General features: G+C 55.6%; 1 protein-coding gene across 1 annotated transcript in view; it reads left to right on the forward strand.

Moving 5' to 3' along the window:
* The window catches only part of Dagla (diacylglycerol lipase alpha), a 58,134-nt gene that overhangs the window by 37,277 nt on the left and 4,668 nt on the right, over window positions 1-16,189 (forward strand). Inside the window, exons 6-19 of the mRNA XM_041661456.1 lie at window positions 2,082-2,169; window positions 3,971-4,105; window positions 4,606-4,683; window positions 6,366-6,490; window positions 9,442-9,595; window positions 10,037-10,120; window positions 10,213-10,290; window positions 10,675-10,755; window positions 11,447-11,589; window positions 11,932-12,000; window positions 12,310-12,382; window positions 13,494-13,693; window positions 14,578-14,707; window positions 15,178-15,365. Coding sequence (XP_041517390.1) covers window positions 2,082-2,169; window positions 3,971-4,105; window positions 4,606-4,683; window positions 6,366-6,490; window positions 9,442-9,595; window positions 10,037-10,120; window positions 10,213-10,290; window positions 10,675-10,755; window positions 11,447-11,589; window positions 11,932-12,000; window positions 12,310-12,382; window positions 13,494-13,693; window positions 14,578-14,707; window positions 15,178-15,365 — 1,626 coding nt within the window. The remainder of the gene's footprint in view (window positions 1-2,081; window positions 2,170-3,970; window positions 4,106-4,605; window positions 4,684-6,365; window positions 6,491-9,441; window positions 9,596-10,036; window positions 10,121-10,212; window positions 10,291-10,674; window positions 10,756-11,446; window positions 11,590-11,931; window positions 12,001-12,309; window positions 12,383-13,493; window positions 13,694-14,577; window positions 14,708-15,177; window positions 15,366-16,189) is intronic.

Consider the following 16,189-nt stretch of genomic DNA (forward strand, 5'->3'; position numbering starts at 1 on the left):
CTGCCCAGCAGGCCTGCCCCCCAACTCCCGCTCATGCCTCAGCCCTTCCACGTCAGCCTGTCAGCTTGTCACTGCCTCCAGCACCACACCCATGCCTGGTCTGGCCACCTCCCAGCCTGAAATGTCAGGCCTTGGAGCCAGGACTCGAGAACCCATTTTTCCTTCCCAGTGTAACTGGCCACCGCCCCCTGTCCCACTTTGCCTGCCCTGAGCACAAGCTGCACCCGACCTGTTTCTGGGCTCCTGGGCCCTGGAGAAAACTCTCTTCCCTTCCTGACTCTGGGTGATTGGCTTTGGGGCTCCAGGCAGTAGGAGCCTGTACTGCAAGGCCTGGTGCTTGCTGTCATTTTAATTAGGAAGCTCCCTGTGGTTTCCAGGCCTGTCAGAGCCGTAGCTCACAGGCCTGTGACCTGCTGTGGTTTCTCCAGGTCTCCCGCAAGGCTGGAGAGCTCAGTCTGGCTGTGGGGCTTTGTCAAACTGACCGCCTGCCTGAGTGTCCTCCACTGGCTCTAAAACTAACAGCGTTTCTAACAGGGACATTTTTCAAGCTATCAACTCCCAAGGGCAGGGACTTGCACACCCCGTCTGCCGCACGGTTAAGTTATTTCGGTTTCTGAAAACCAGGGGTGTGTCTAAGTTTTTGGTCCTTTCTCTTTCCAGTGAAATCTGGTGGAGCCTGGGGGAGTGTGTTAGTCCCGCTGTTTCCCAGGAGGCTTGACCTTGGGTTTTTGTAGAAGGAATGTCTCCCCCTTTCACATAATGAGTCTCCCAACAGAGGCCTGTTGGGATCTGTGAACTTTCTGTCCAGACTTGGTATGTGGTCTTCCCAAGCGTGGTCTGCAGACTGCACTTGGCCAAACCTGTCTGCTTCTCATGCATTCCTGTGATCATCTGCCCCCTGGTGTTCATGAGAGGTATTCCAGTGGAGAGAGCACTTTTACCCGGCCAGAGGCTGGAGAAGAAATTTCACATCCTGTATTTGAAAGCCCGGTTGGATCAGAAAGCAAAACGTATGTGATGCCCTGAGAACCCAGTGTGGCCAGCTTCATGCTGTCTTTGTCAAAGGTGGTGGGGTATGGGTTTGGGATGCAAGGCAGCTTCATTCCTAGGGGCTGCAGGTCCCCCAGACAGCTGGTCTCTTACATCACTCCTAGCCCCTCCTGCTGCCTTCCTTTTGGTCAGCTGCCTATGTAGTCAGGGTTAAAGGGATGGGGAGCAGTTCTTGGCTGCAGAGCTGAGCCAAGAAGCTCATCAAGAGCCAGTCCTTCATTCCTGGTGACTGTAAAGTACCCTGAATGCATCTGAGTGCCACCTTGCCTCCCTACCCCACCCCCACCATCCTGTGACAGGCTTTTAAGGGGGCAGCACATTACTCAAACCCAGCCAGCCTTTTCTGGCCTAGTTTGGAAGGTTTGGAGATCAACATGGTTGATGTCACCGATTTCCTGGGTGCCCAGCACGATGGTATTTTTACAGGGAAGTAGCCTGTTGTTCTGCCTCTGCTCACTGACTTCTGAGCGCCCTAGCTCCCCACCTGAGCTGAAGAGGGAGAAGAAAATGGATGGGGCGACCATGCAGGCAGTGCGTGTGCCCTACCCAGACAGCAGTTGTGCGGAACTGGGAAATGCCAGGGCCTCGTCCAAGCCCCAGCTCTCCTCTAAGTACTCAGTACATGAGTTTCTGAAGTCCTGTGCTGGGAAAGGCAGAGGACAGCAAGGCCCACTGCCTGGCACCCCTGCTGCCCTTCAGTTGGGCCTTTAGTTACCTGGCTGCAGGGTAGCCCCTACTTTGGATTCCCAGCTCTCAAGTCCCCAGGTCACGCCCGTGGGTCAGTCTACTAAAAGTCAGGGACTACGCCAGCCCACAACAACTCACCAGGGTGACCAGCAAGAGTCTCCAGGGAATACCCTGGCTGGCTGATATCTAGGTCACTGGCCACCCAGCTATAGCTAGCCTGCTGCCTGCCCCCACCCAGGCCCTCTGGGGAGCTCTTTGGTGTGTCCTGGGAACAGAGCGTCCTGTTTCCGTAACATCTGGCCCAGCTCCCCTGACTTCAACATGTTAACTGTCTACCTTCACAGGCACCGGTTAGAGGAGGGTCAGGCCACCAGCTGGTCCCGCCGTCTTAAAGTGTTCCTCTGTTGCACCCGGACAAAGGATTCCCAGTCAGTAAGTACCCAAGTCCCTGGGGTTGCTTGCCTTTCCCTGCCATGCAGGTGCCTTTCACTCCTCTGGTATTGTTAGGTGAGTGGCTGGTAGTAGGCGGGGCTTTGGTTGTGAGCAGAGTGGCAGCTTGCTCATTGGACAGTGGTTCTGTCACTGATAGACTGCTCCACACTGTAAAGCAGCCATTCCCTGTTTTGTTGGAAACAGAAAGGCATGAAGACTGACTTGGTGCCCCCTTGGGAGCCCCTTGCAGCACAGTTTGATTTAGGAGAAGAGCAGCACTTGGCCAGCAGTGGGTGGGTCTGAGGGTCTGTTGAATGCTTAGCTTGGGGTGGGGTGGCACACAGTCAGCCTTCATCTCTGAAGCTCTGAGGAGCAAGCCCAGCAGAAGGGAGGAGGACCCCCTTAGTGTATGGCCAGGAGGTTAGAGGTCATCCAGCCCCACCCCTCATTTTGTAGATTAGAGAGCTGAGACCCAGAGAGATGGAATGGTTTGTTCAGTATCCCACAGCCGGTTGGTAGCAGAGCTAGAAGAGACCACTCCTTCCTGGCATGGGCAGCGAAGTGCCCACCTCAGATGTCCCCAGGAAGCCTGGCATGGCCCCTTCTAACAACGCCCCCCCCCCCGGGACCTTAGAGTAACCTAGTGGAAGAAAGCCCCAGCGTTCCCTGGCAGGAGGTGAGTCCCTCGCGGGGCATCTAGGGATGCCTGTGAGATCCTAGATCCTGGCTGCAGGTGTGCCATGCCGAAGGCAGAGTGGAGCCCTGGCAGTGGAAACTAGGCTTGCCTGGGCTGTGAAGGGCATAGTCCTCTCCTACACACATCACTTCAGGGCCATTGTGAGAAGCTGGTGTAAAGGTCGCATGTCCCCAGAGCATGGTCCTGTTAGATACAGACAGCCCAGGAGCAGAGCGCATCAGAGTGATTTTCATCAGCTTTTATGTTGTTGCTAAAGAACTAGACTTAAATGTCAGTCTTTGAAAAAAAAAAGTAGCATTTACATAAATGCCTGTATGTCCAAATCTGGCACCTTAGGCTGGGCAGCTGGGACTGAACAGTATCAGGCTCTGTGTGGCCCCTTAGAGGTTTGCGCTTGCAGCCATTGGCTTGCCAGGCACACAAGGGTAAGACCCAGTGAGACAGATTCAGTTGCCGTGAGTTTGTTTCCACTCCACTCTCTCCTGACAGGTTCCAGGCAGCAAAAGGCAGGGGAGACCCAGGACCCACACCTGGCAGGACTTGCCTCTGTCCTTTGCCTCCTGCCCAAGGCCCAGGGCCAGCTCGAAGCCAGAGAGGTCACCGACTATGAATTGTACTTCTCCTCAAGCACATTCCAGGGCCCACTGAGCTGAGGCTCCTGGGGAGCAGGGGGAGCTTGAGACCTGGGAGGCAGCTCTTAGCAGGACTTCCTGGGTCACAGCAGGTGGGACAGGGGCAGCCAGTGCTTTGTGTGGCTTCTCTGCTGGAGAAGGGTTGCCTGGGCCTTGATTCTGGGTATCTAGAGAAAGAAAAGAGGTAAGGGCTCAGGTTGGCACTTGTGACCAAAGGGTAGCATGAACTGTAGGACCTCAGTGGAGAGAAGAGGTTTGGATGGAGGAGGAAGGATCAACAGCTAAGATGGTAATGGCCCAGAACCCAGAACAGGGTCCCCAGGTTCCAGCGGCACAGAGCCGTTGCGTGAGGGCCAAGTTGACCAGTATAATGGAGGTTCCTGGTGACCCTGCCCCAGGGATTCACTCACGCCCTCTCCTCTCTCCTGCTGCCTTGCCACCGCCTCCTGCCTTCCTGGGCCTTGCTTGACAGGATGCCTACTCAGAAATTGCCTACCTCTTTGCTGAATTTTTCCGTGACCTCGACATCGTGCCCTCCGACATCATTGCTGGCCTGGTGCTGCTTAGACAGCGGCAGCGAGCCAAACGCAATGCGGTGCTGGATGAGGTGAGTGCCTCTAGCTACCTGTGGGCCCTGCTGCTGATCCCGTGGCCTCCTCTCCCCCACGCGCCCTCCACTGTCCTAGCTGAAACCTTGAGACAGCCTTTCTACTGACTCCCGATAGGGTGGTGTGTTCTCTGGACCACATGCGGCTGCTTCTGAGGCCAGCCTCCAAGGACATGCTAGTCACTGGGGTTAGATGACCAATGTCAGTTCAAGTGCTTCAGCCTTCTGTCTGAAGTTTGCCCTGCCTTCCTGTCCTCACCAGCACACTAGTGCTGGTCTCTGTGCATCTCACACAAAATCCTTTCCCTCTGGAGTGGCTCTGGACCGTCCCCTGGGAGTTGAAGGTCTGGGGAGGATGGGGAAACTAGAAATACAGGGAGGTATGATTTGGAAAACTGCAAGCCTCATACTCCCTCAGACCTCTGAAGCAGGCTGAAACTGAACCCCCTCCTCATCTTCGTGTCTGGACCACTGTCCATCTTACCACGCCTGTTTTCCAGGCAAACAATGACATCTTGGCTTTTCTGTCTGGGATGCCAGTGACCCGAAACACCAAGTACCTCGACCTCAAGAACTCGGTGAGTTGGAAATCTCTTCCTCTCCCCGTGCTTCTTCCTACCACCTCCCCACAACTCCATAGTATGAGCCAACCCCACCACTCTTGCACAACTGTCCAGGGAATTTCTTCTCAGATCAGGCCCTCAAGAGCCCCCACATTGTGCTGTGCCTATAAGTAGGACCATGAATCTGCTAACCGAGCTCCAAAACGTTTGACCCTGTCTTCTAGAGAGTGCTTCACAGTATGAGCTGTGACATTATTGCTGCTGCCGCCCTCATGATAGGCAGGGTGTCATCGTCACTTTCAAGCCTTTTTAGCAGTAGAAACGTTCCTCAAGCACCTTAAGTAGAAAGCCCATGTGTTACAGGGAAAGTGGGTCCCACTGTCTGACGGCCCAGGCCAGCATGGTTGAGGGTGGAAGCACGGCTGGCAGCAGGAGCAGTCAGCCTGGCCCAGGGAAAGCAAACTGATGGAGGTGCATCCCTGTTCCATGGCTGCTCTCTGTGACCTGGAGCAAGTCAGTCGTCCTGAAAGCCTTAGGACAGACGTGATATGCCCTAGGCACACCTCACACCCAGAGCTGGAGTAGGAGGAAGTGGCCCATCCTAAATCCAGTCCAGCAAGGTGCTAGAAACTCGGGGGCCAATCAAGACAGGTCTGGAGAAGTTTTAGCCCTTGGGCCCTTTCCTTTAGAAAAGTCCCCAGGCATCTTGCCTCCCTAAATCTGACATCATTTCATTTCACCAGCCACATACATACATAGGTGGTTTCCCTACTCAGATGCCTGCCAATCACTAGGGCCTTGCCTGGCTGGCTCTTACCACCCCCTGGGGGGAGGTGCAGAGTCTGCACCTGCCACCTGGCAGAGGCTGCCAGTGCCCCGCCCTCCCTGTCCTATCACCCAGGGTAATTGCCTCTGCAGCTACTGGCTCCTTCCTGAGTTCCTGAAGAGCAGGCAGAGGGGTGCTGATTGAGGCCTACCTGGTTCACGGCACAAGATGACTAATCACCCTCCTTAAGTTTTACAAGGTGACTAATTCTCTCTAAGTGCCACAGTCCTGGTGCCCAGGGGCTGGGGACTGACTGACAGGCTTTCCTGGGACACTGCCACCCTGCCTCTGGACAGCTTGGAGCACTGATACCGACCACAGCACCAAGAGACTCCTGGGTTTCACGGTGGCGCCTTTCTCTAGCGAGAGCCCAATCTCAGGGAGACAGCTTCCCCCAACCTCAGGACCCTGGGACTCCATGAGTCAGACTGGAGAGCCAGTGACATTTGGTGACATGTTTCCATGCCCAGCATGGCTTGTCTTGTTGCCCATAGCAAGACACAGCTGCAGGCCCCAGGGCTTTGCAGGGTTAAGTTCCCCAGGGCCTGATTGCTGAGGCGGGGCAACTGCCACTCACATCCCACACTCCCTTCCTTCTTGGGTAAACAAGCCAGTGCTCCGAGTGATTTTCTGTCTCCAAATCATGAATTCTAAGACTCTTGTGATACGATAGGTCTCATGAGTATTCTGGCCTGGGTACAGGGAGATAATTGGGCAAGTGCAATCAGTGTCTGAAGGGGCTGCCCCTCCCCCACCAACAGCTGTCCCCTGCTGGAGCAGGGTAGGCAGGCTCCCACTTCTGGGACTAGTGGTGGCTGAGGTAGCAGGCAAGAGGGGCAGAGGTTACCGCCCTCTGCATCCTGTCTTTCAGCACGAGATGCTACGCTACAAAGAAGTCTGCTACTACATGCTCTTCGCCCTGGCTGCCTATGGCTGGCCCATGTACCTGATGCGCAAGCCGACCTGCGGCCTCTGCCAGCTGGCTCGGTCCTGCTCGTGAGTACACTGTCAGTCCCCAGACACACTAGATTGGGTGGAGGGAAGGGATACAGTGGTGTGCTGGTACCCACTTCCCCTAGGGCTTCGAGACTGCTATCCACCCCCACCTCCTCTGGCCCTAAGCAGCGTCTCTCCCATACGGTCACTGGGCCTTTCTCCTGCTTCCTTCCCGGACTAGAATTACACGGTTCTGGATTCGAATGCAGGCTTTCAGTTGCAGCCCTGGGGAAGTCAGTGCACATCTGTGACCCTTACTTTCTGCATCTGTGAGGTGGGGTGTGATAACATCCATTTTTAAGATGTGATACTGCTGTGTCTACACTGCTGGTTTTTCTTTCTTCTTTGGGCCTTCCTCTCCTCCCGCAGCCATTCCCTCTGACCACATCTCCCTTCTCTTGGCTCCCCTCCTGTGCTCTGCCTTTCAAGAAGAAAGAAATTTATTGGGAATTAGAAACGCACCAAGAAGCTTTACCAGGCTCTGAGCTGAGAAAGATCCAGCCCCCAAATCTGACCTGAATTGGCTCTGCCCTCAACCCCACCCAGGGCCAGGGCCCTGTGCTTCTAAGTGGGCCAGAGAAGGGCTTTGGAAGGACCCTGTCCTTCTGTGGTGTCTCCACCCCCAGTCCATGACAGGCAGAAGCGGGACAGTTCCCCTGGCTTCTGTTCCAGAAAAGCTGACCTGATAGACCAGTACCCCTGTCCTCCATGCCTTGTCCTGGGGGATGACAGCATCCTCACCTACTTGAGAAAAGCTGGTGGCTCTTGGGACCTTGTTCTTACCACTCCCAGCAGCTGATCAGAGAAGTCCAGGTCACTGCATGCTCCTCCCATCTCTGCCAAATGTACATGCCTGTCATTTTCCCCTGCATCCCTGGAGATGAACACGGGCCAGGGGCCCCAAGGCCTCCCACCAAGCAGGTGGACCTGCTCTACTTGTCGGGAGCCTGTTTCCCTGGTTCTAGCAGGCGCTATCAGCCCATAGGACAGTCCAGAATTACGAGCCCCTGGTAGTGGGGCTCTTAATGCTCCTAGAACAGTGAGAGTATATAAGCAACTGTGTGAAATGGCAGAGGACGGATCCCTCAGCCTCAGTGGAACACAGTCAGGTCCCCTCCTGGGAGAATGAGCTGAGGGTAAAGTGGAGAGGAAGGCCGAAGCACAGGGATGCTGGGAGAGAGAAGGCTGTGCACCCGTCTTAGGGTCAACTGTCTGCCTGCTGTTATCACTTCCGCTAGCTCTCAGGCCCTGCTGAGGTTGTCTGCCCCGGCAGGTGAGACATCACCACTTTGTCAGGGCCTATTGTGTGTGGGTGGAGCAGGACAAGGGACATAAACCAAGGGACAGGCTGGGTCTAGTAGCTTTGGGAAGTAGCAGTCAGTGAGGGCTCTGCCAGGAAGGAAGTTGAGGCTTAGCTGGACTTTGGCTGCAGAATCAGGAAGTTACACACCAGGAAGGATTTGAACCTAAGTTCTGACTCTCCTCTACCTCATTAAAGCCTCCTGCTCAGCTGAGGAAAGAGGGGAGCTTCCTGAAGTCTTGAAGGTAGGAGCTCAGACCCTGGGCCAAGCCTGCCACCACTTGGCCCCGTGGTAGGGTGACTTCTCCAGGCTCAACTCTGGGATGTGTATCCTGTGGATCGGGCAGTCCCACTCCCAAGCTCAGGCATTTCTTGGCTTGGCGCTGGGGTTTCTCAATGAGGCCCCTCCCTGTTGGGAAGTCGCAGTTCCACAGGCTGCTCTGAGAAGACAAACACCTCACACTGAATGTCAATTCGACACAGCTGGCAGTCCTGTCACGCTCGGTCCAGCTCATGGCACCCAATCTGTTGGGTGCTGGCTCCCCCTGGTGGCCTGAGAGGCAGATGCATTTCTCCCCACCCCATCCCTAACTGAGTGACCGGTTCAGCCCTGGCTTATCTACCCCAGGAGCCTCCTGTGTGCACTAGGCTTGGTGCTAGGGGAAACATCTGTGACTAGCACAGAGCAGCCCTTCCCTGTGTAGCTCCTACCAAGACAGGACAGGACAGGACATACCAGGAATGGGGGACACCTGAGCAGCTCACAGCATGTGGGTACTTTGGAAGGACTGACTGCTGGACTGGGGTCATGTCAGTACTCGCCCTGTTAGAGAGGTAGCTGGGGCCGACCTCACTGCAGGGTCACGTTGGGATGGACACTAAAGGGTATAGGGGGATAAGGTGCACAGAATCCGGTGAGGGAGCTGAGGGAGAAGAAGGAAAGGCAAGAGTGGTATAGATGAGAGAGGAGTCAGGGAGTCAGTTAGACAAGGCCAGATGGCGTAGAGCCCAGAAAAGACTCAGGTGGGCACGTGTTCCTGTGGGGTCCTAGGAGGAAATGTGGTAGTGGCTTGATGTGTCTTCATAGGGTCCCTGTGCTCCGGGGTTGATAGTGCAGGGGCAAGAGTGGACAAGGGAGAGGAAGTTAGTCTCATGGAAAAGGACAGGAGGTGGGTTTGTGAAGACAAAGTGGACCGGTGTGGCGTGACTGAGAGCAGCTGCTATGGTCAGGAAGTAGGGCGAGGACCTGGAGGGCTGACAGTACGGTTTAGGGGAGATGCTATGTAGGAGTCCAGTACGGTGCCTTTGGGGGTCTGCAGTGGGTCTCCTGGGGTCCAGGGTGGGCTGATGGCGAGCGCGTGAAGCAGGCTGCTAGAGGGGAGGGCAAGCTCAGTCTGGGAAGAAAGACGAGGGATGAGACCTCCAGCCAAATGGGAAGGGAGGGAATCATGAGTCAGGTGTTGCCTGGAAACTGTCATGAACTGGTCCAGGGTTTGACCACAAAGAGGTCACCAGGGCTTAGCAGGAGTGAGTCAGGAGACATAAAGAGGGTGAAGCTGAAGCCCCAGGAGACACTTCCAGAGAGGGTGGAAGGGAGAAAACCAGCCCATTGGTGCTGACTAGCCCTGAGCTCTCTGCCACCCCATCCCAGGTGCTGTCTTTGCCCTGCACGACCCCGATTCGCCCCTGGCGTCACCATCGAGGAAGACAACTGCTGTGGCTGCAATGCGCTTGCCATCCGCCGTCACTTCCTGGATGAGAACATGACCGCAGTGGACATTGTCTACACCTCCTGTCACGATGCGGTGAGGGGCCAGGCTGGGGACCCGGGCCACCAAAGCAATCCCTTCGGCCAGTGAAGCCAGCTGTAGCTTCCAGATCATCTCCAATATGTAGTCCAGAGACGGCCTCCTCCATTTCGGTCGCCCAGAGCCACACTGCCTCAATCTAGCTGGGAGGATGAAATGTCAGGCCCATTCAGTATTAGGGCCTCCAGCCTCAGCCTTAAGGAAATGGAAGACACCCAAGATACTGGGGAGAGGCAGTGAGCCATTTGGAATGAGCCCAGGGCTGCCTGAAGCAGAGTGGAATGGGAGGGGCCAGGGACCAAAGAAGCCTCAGCGACCTCCAGGAGCCCTGGATTTGGCAGGGGTTCAGGACCCTGTGGCCAGTGGGGAGTTTCATTGACACGCCCTAAGTCTGGCCTCATTCTGGGGTCGCTTAGGCTCATGAGATGGTACTCCTAGGTCTATGAAACTCCCTTCTACGTAGCTGTGGACCATGACAAGAAGAAAGTGGTGATCAGTATCCGGGGAACCCTGTCCCCCAAGGTAGGCTACCATGACTCCCGCATAGGCACGAGTACTGTGGCCCTTGCCTGTCCTCCTCAGCCACCCTTAAGTGACTTTCTTCTTTCCCCAAGGATGCCCTGACCGACCTGACTGGAGATGCTGAGCGACTCCCTGTGGAGGGACATCGAGGCACCTGGTTGGGTCACAAGGTATCAGCCTCCACATCCTGAGGTGCCCTCACCTTTGCTCCCAACCCCAGACAGCACTCAGGCGCCTGTGTTTGGCAGGCTCTTTCCTCCCAGAGAGCAGACAGGAGGCTGTGGTCTCATCGGCCTGCCCAGCCTGAGGCCCGGTGTTCAGGGGCTGTCCATTGAAGCTCCAGGGCAGGCAGTGGGGAGATGTCACACCTGTTTCTGCCAGACTCTCTCTGAACTTCCATTTTCTCACTTGGAAAATGCAATTCAAAATGGGACCACAGAAGGACCCACAGGCTCCAGAGCCTGTTTTCTGAGGGTGGCTGGAAGGGGGCACTCCATGAGGTCCTGCTGGCCCCTGAGGCTGCTGATCAGCCCTGCTCTGTTCCTCTCTTCCAGGGCATGGTGCTCTCAGCTGAGTACATCAAGAAGAAGCTGGAGCAGGAGATGGTCCTGTCCCAGGCCTTTGGGCGAGACCTGGTGAGGAGTTTTCCATGCCATCCCGTCCTGGAGAGGAGGGGTGAATGATGCCACCCCTCACCAAACACTAGCTCCTGTCCGTCTCTCCCACATGTCCAGCTCCACCCGGCTCCACCCCACCTCCCAGGCTCCCTCTTCTCAAAGTGTCCTTGCTTAGCACCCTGTACCGCGGTTCCCAGATGTGTGCTCTGCTAGCCTCAGAGTGAGGAACACTTGTTGCAGCAAATTTTACAGAACCCGGTGACAAAAACAGCCACCGAGCAGGGAGAAGGCTGCACCTCATCTGGGTGGCAGCCTGGGTAGCTCCTAAGGATGCTGCCAGCACCTATTCCCAGGTCTCACAGACTCTAGGCTATTGGTCAGGGGGGAGGGATGAGGTAATGAAACAATTATAACTAATCCCCAGAGTGGTCAAAGAACAAGTGCAATGCCTAGGAGGGAGGGAGCTGTTGCTGACAAATCAGGGAAGGCTTCCTCGAGGAGGCAATTTCTGAGCAAGACTCTAGAGGATGAGTAGGAGTGTGTGAAAAGTCTCACTAGGCCTTTGCCCTGTGAGGATCCAGCTTGGCTCTACCTCAGCCCTAGCATCCATGCAGGACAGCATGATCCCAGGACTCTGAGAAGAGCCCTCATCCTCCCAGTGTCCGCTGGGAAACTGAGGCAGGGCTCTCAGGCATCTCTTGGTCCCCAGGGCCGTGGAACCAAACACTATGGCCTAATTGTGGTAGGCCACTCCTTGGGCGCTGGCACAGCTGCCATCCTCTCCTTCCTCCTGCGCCCTCAGTACCCGACCCTCAAGTGCTTCGCCTACTCCCCGCCAGGAGGCCTGCTGAGGTAAGAAGCTTGAGGCCTTAGAGCTAACTGGAGCAGCTAGGACACTTGATCCAAGGGTTCACTTGGGCTGGCCAGGACTGAGAGCTGGTGGCTGGACTGGGCAGCACGGCTTCTGAACACTGGAGACCTGGGAATGGCACCAGACAGGTCTCGGGTGGTATGATGAGGGTTTATAACCTGCCAAGTGGGCTCCCCTCCCCCAAAGGCCTGTGGTAAAACACAGGGAGGAAGGGCAGAGGTTAAAGCCCAGCCTGGCACTATAAGCTCCCTGGAAAGCCTTGCCCCCAGGTGCAGAGTGGACCTGCTCTGGATCTGAGCCCTTTTCCTTGATTTCTCCTGCAGCGAGGATGCTATGGAGTACTCCAAAGAGTTTGTTACTGCTGTGGTTCTGGGCAAAGACCTTGTTCCCAGGTAAGTCCCTCTCCCTTGCTGTGGTCCCCTAGCAAGGCCTCACCCCGCTCTACAGCACTCACATCTCCTTCAGGCCTCCTTCCTCACCCTCTTCCTAAGGACTCTAGTGTCCCTTCCCACTCTTGGTGGCCCTGTGGTGAAAGACAGTGTAGGTCCCGCACTCTCCTGAGTGGCCTCTCTGACCTGGCTTGTCTCTACATCATGACCCAGCTGGACTTGTCTTCTGGAGGCCAGGTGCCCCCACCACCCCCTCTCCTGCCCCTCTCCAGCCCTTGATTGGGCCAGGCTGATGCTCGTTTCTTTCCACAGGATTGGCCTTTCCCAGCTGGAGGGTTTCCGCCGACAGCTTCTGGATGTCCTTCAGCGAAGCACCAAGCCCAAAGTGAGCCCCCACCAGCTCCCTGACCACTGGGAAGTCCTGGCTGTCCCTCTTGTTGCTCCCCACTGATCCCAGAGACAAAGCGCAAGAGGTCACAGCTGTGTGTGGACACTTGAGGCAGTCAGACCCTCAGTGTCCATGCTCCGCCCATCCAATCGCTGCCATTGGTGAGGAGACAGGTCCAGTGTGGAAGGGACTTTGCTCATTTAGTAAGCTGTCATGGCATCAGAACTGGAAGTGCTCCTGCACAGAGCTCCCTGCCATGAGAAGGGCAGTCCCTGAAGGACACTGGGCAGGCAGAGGAAGGCCTGTTGAGGTTGCCCAGGCTCAGGAAAGGCTGTTGCTCCATGTGGAGGGTTTGAACCCAGCCTCATTCACTATTCTGCTGGGGCTGGGAGAGAGCCAGGTGATTCTAGCACATCCCAGGTCATGGACGATCCTGAAGGCCCTTTCTATGCAGGTGGGGTGAAGCATCCTGGGGTAGGAGGCCCTCCTCGATCAGAGGGTGCTCTATGAGATAGCTGCTCACCCCTAGTTGCTCACCCTCTTTCTGCTGCCTGTCTGCAGCCTCCCTGGCCTTGGTGCCCATGACCCTCTTGCAATCGGGATCCTGGGTCAGGTGCTAGACCATGGGTCAGCATAGGCTTATGTGTCTGTCTCCCTGAAGGAGCCTAGTCCTTGTAAGCAATGTCTGCTCTTCACAGAGCCAGGCACAGGCATTCCTCAGATCTAGGACCTGATTTAGCAGGCCCTGCTGGCTCAGACTGAGGCCTGTCCCACAGTGCCTTAACCAGTGACCCAGAGCAGATCCCTCCCTTACCAAGTGTGTTCCCTACCCACCAGATGAGGGCTTGGCTAGTCTTCCAGGGCCTTGCCAGCCCTGAAATGCAACAATTTTATGCTATCTGTCCTTGGCATCTTATTGGGCTCCTGGCAACTGTACACCTCAGCCAATGCCTATTAAGGTGGGCACAGAACATTAAATGTTCCAGCTACTGCCTCCATCACTAGCCCTCTCCTCTCATCTGTTGAGCCCCTCCTTGAAAGCACTCTTGATCCTACCCACCTAGCCAGAGTTCCTCAGCTCTCTCTCCCTCTCCCTGGTCCTATACAGTGGCGGATCATTGTGGGGGCCACGAAATGTATCCCCAAGTCGGAGCTGCCTGAGGATCAAGTAGAGGTGACCACTCTGGCCAGCACACGACTCTGGACCCACCCCAGTGATTTGACCATCGCCCTTTCAGCTAGCACCCCACTCTACCCACCTGGCCGCATCATCCACGTGGTCCATAACCACCCTGCAGAGCAGTGCTGGTAGGTGCTAATGGAGATCTGGGCCACTCCTGTAGGTGAGGGTCCAGGGAAGGGGCTGCTGAGGACTGGACCGGCCACTGATCACTTAACCACTCACAACTGAAGCAGAGATAGAGACAATAGTCCAGAATCCCTACAGAGGAGTTCCTCCGGCTGCTAGCCATGGAAAGGGAGCCAAAAACCCAGCCCACGTCCATATCCAACAGGGCCTTATGATTCTGTGTCTCTCTGAAGGAGCCAAGCCCTTGGAAGCAGTGTCTACCCCTCACAGGGCCAGGGCCAAGCCCAGGCATTTGTCAGATCTAGAAGCAGGTGTCAGGGACATGACCCAAAGGTGGCAGTCCAGCTGGGCCAAACTGAGGCCTGTCCCACCTCTGCCTTGCACCCCTGCCAGGCCTTGACTGGCAGCTCTTCCTAAGCCTGATGTATTTAGGAGTGGATGACCTATGACAGCCACCAGGCTCTGAGCCAGCTCATCCCTCAGTGTCCCTGCATTAGTGACAGACACATATGGGCAAGACTGTGGCCAAGGCATATGCAAGAACAGTGTACCAGTAGGTAGGCTCTCCTGCCACACTCTCAGAGCCCCGGGCCCTGAGCTCTCTTAACACAGATTGACCCCCAATCCCCGACAAAAAGCTGGAGAGCTGAGCCCTGCCCAGGGGTAGCAGATGGAGTTTAGACCAAAAGCAAACTGGAGGCCTTGTAGGGACTGCAACTGAGGCTCCAGGTCAGCCTTTTTAGGCTACGGGCAAAGTAGCCTGGAAGGGAGCACTGACCTGCAGCCCAGGGTAGACAGGGGCCTCCAAATCCAGCCTAGTCCCTAAGTAAGTGCCCAGAGCAGAGCCTCAGACCCTTTTCTTCCCTACCTGTGTCCCTCTCAGCTGCTGTGAGCAGGAGGAGCCCACATACTTCGCCATCTGGGGTGACAACAAAGCCTTTAACGAGGTGATCATCTCACCAGCCATGCTGCATGAGCACCTGCCCTACGTGGTCATGGAGGGGCTTAACAAGGTGAGTGCAGGCAGAGCCCATGGCTGTCCTAGCGACTGGGTCCCCATATCCCTCTTGAAAGACGGGGTCCTGAGACAGGCCAGCCACAGTCCCCAGCAGGGCCCTGACAGTCAGAAAGACCTGCAACCTTTGCACTCTACACTCGTGGCTCTTTCCACATACCACGTGGCCCATGGTAGGGAAGAGAGAATTCAGAAGATTCCTAGGGGTCTATCCCAGAGAAAGGCGGAAGTAGAAGCCCTGAAGGCAAGTTGGCCGTTACCACATATGTAGCTAAGTGGGACAGCATTTACCTTCATGGGCCACTGAAGGACTAGAAAGAGAAGTGTAGTCCAGCTTGGCTGTTCTAGGGACAAGCATCCCATGGCTAGTCCCAGGCCACTGAACCATCAGGCTATTTGCTCTGGGAAGCCACAGCACTGGGCTGGCCACCCCTCTACCATCAGCCCCACCCCCCATCCTTTCCTCAGGTGCTGGAGAATTACAACAAGGGAAAGACAGCACTGCTTTCTGCTGCTAAGGTCATGGTGAGCCCCACTGAGGTAGACCTCACTCCTGAGCTAATCTTCCAACAGCAGCCGCTGCCCACGGGGCCACCTCTGCCCACCGGCCTGGCCCTGGAGCTGCCTGCTGCAGACCATCGCAACAGCAGTGTCAAGTAAGTCTCCCATCCCCACTCCACCCCCAGGGAGTGTGGGTCCAGAATCTGCATAGCTGTGTACATGAACATCCATGCATTCTGTGTGCCTGTTGGCCTGTGCATATCCGCAAAACCGTGTCCATATGCTCAATGTGGGAGTTAAACACTGCTCAGAATCTTGCTCTCTCTTCTGTAGCTGTCTCTCACCTTGCCATCAGTGTCTGGGGAGGGAGGCATGGTTCCAGGAAGTCTGAGAGGTTTCAAGGCACACACAGACCCATATACACCAGACCTAAACACCAATTTGCCCATTCTTAATTAGTTCTGTGTACTTACATAGGCATGCATATACAGTGGGGCTTACGACAAGCGTTCCTCATAGGAAATACTCCACACAGGACACATACCAAGGCAGGCAGAACACACATGGTTATGGGCACACTTGGACAGGTAGACATGTAAAAGTATGGCTGTATTGTGCCACACCCATAGCACACAGGTATGTATGATCCAGCTGCACACAGGCACCAAGGCATACACATGCTCTCACAGATGTGCACACACATCATGGCGGGTTCTAGAGTGGCGCCCCTTCTAGGGGAAGGTTGTCCTGCCTTTCTGGGACCCTGACTCCCAGGCCTTGCATCCTTTCTTATAAATCTGGCTGCTGAGAAGTAAGATGTCACTGCTTCCTGGTCTTTGGTAGGGACACACCTCAGACATCCTTCCTTGTGTGTTTCTTGTGGTGGTTACATGTCTCCATGAAGAACTCAGTCTGTCCTTGGCCACTATACGGGAGACAACCACCTATTTCCCAACTCCTCCTTCCTTCCCAACGGAGC

This window comes from Microtus oregoni, unplaced genomic scaffold, assembly GCF_018167655.1.
Source record: "Microtus oregoni isolate MIOR12 unplaced genomic scaffold, Mior012 000012F_ref0000307, whole genome shotgun sequence".
Classification (NCBI taxonomy): Eukaryota; Metazoa; Chordata; class Mammalia; order Rodentia; family Cricetidae; genus Microtus; species Microtus oregoni.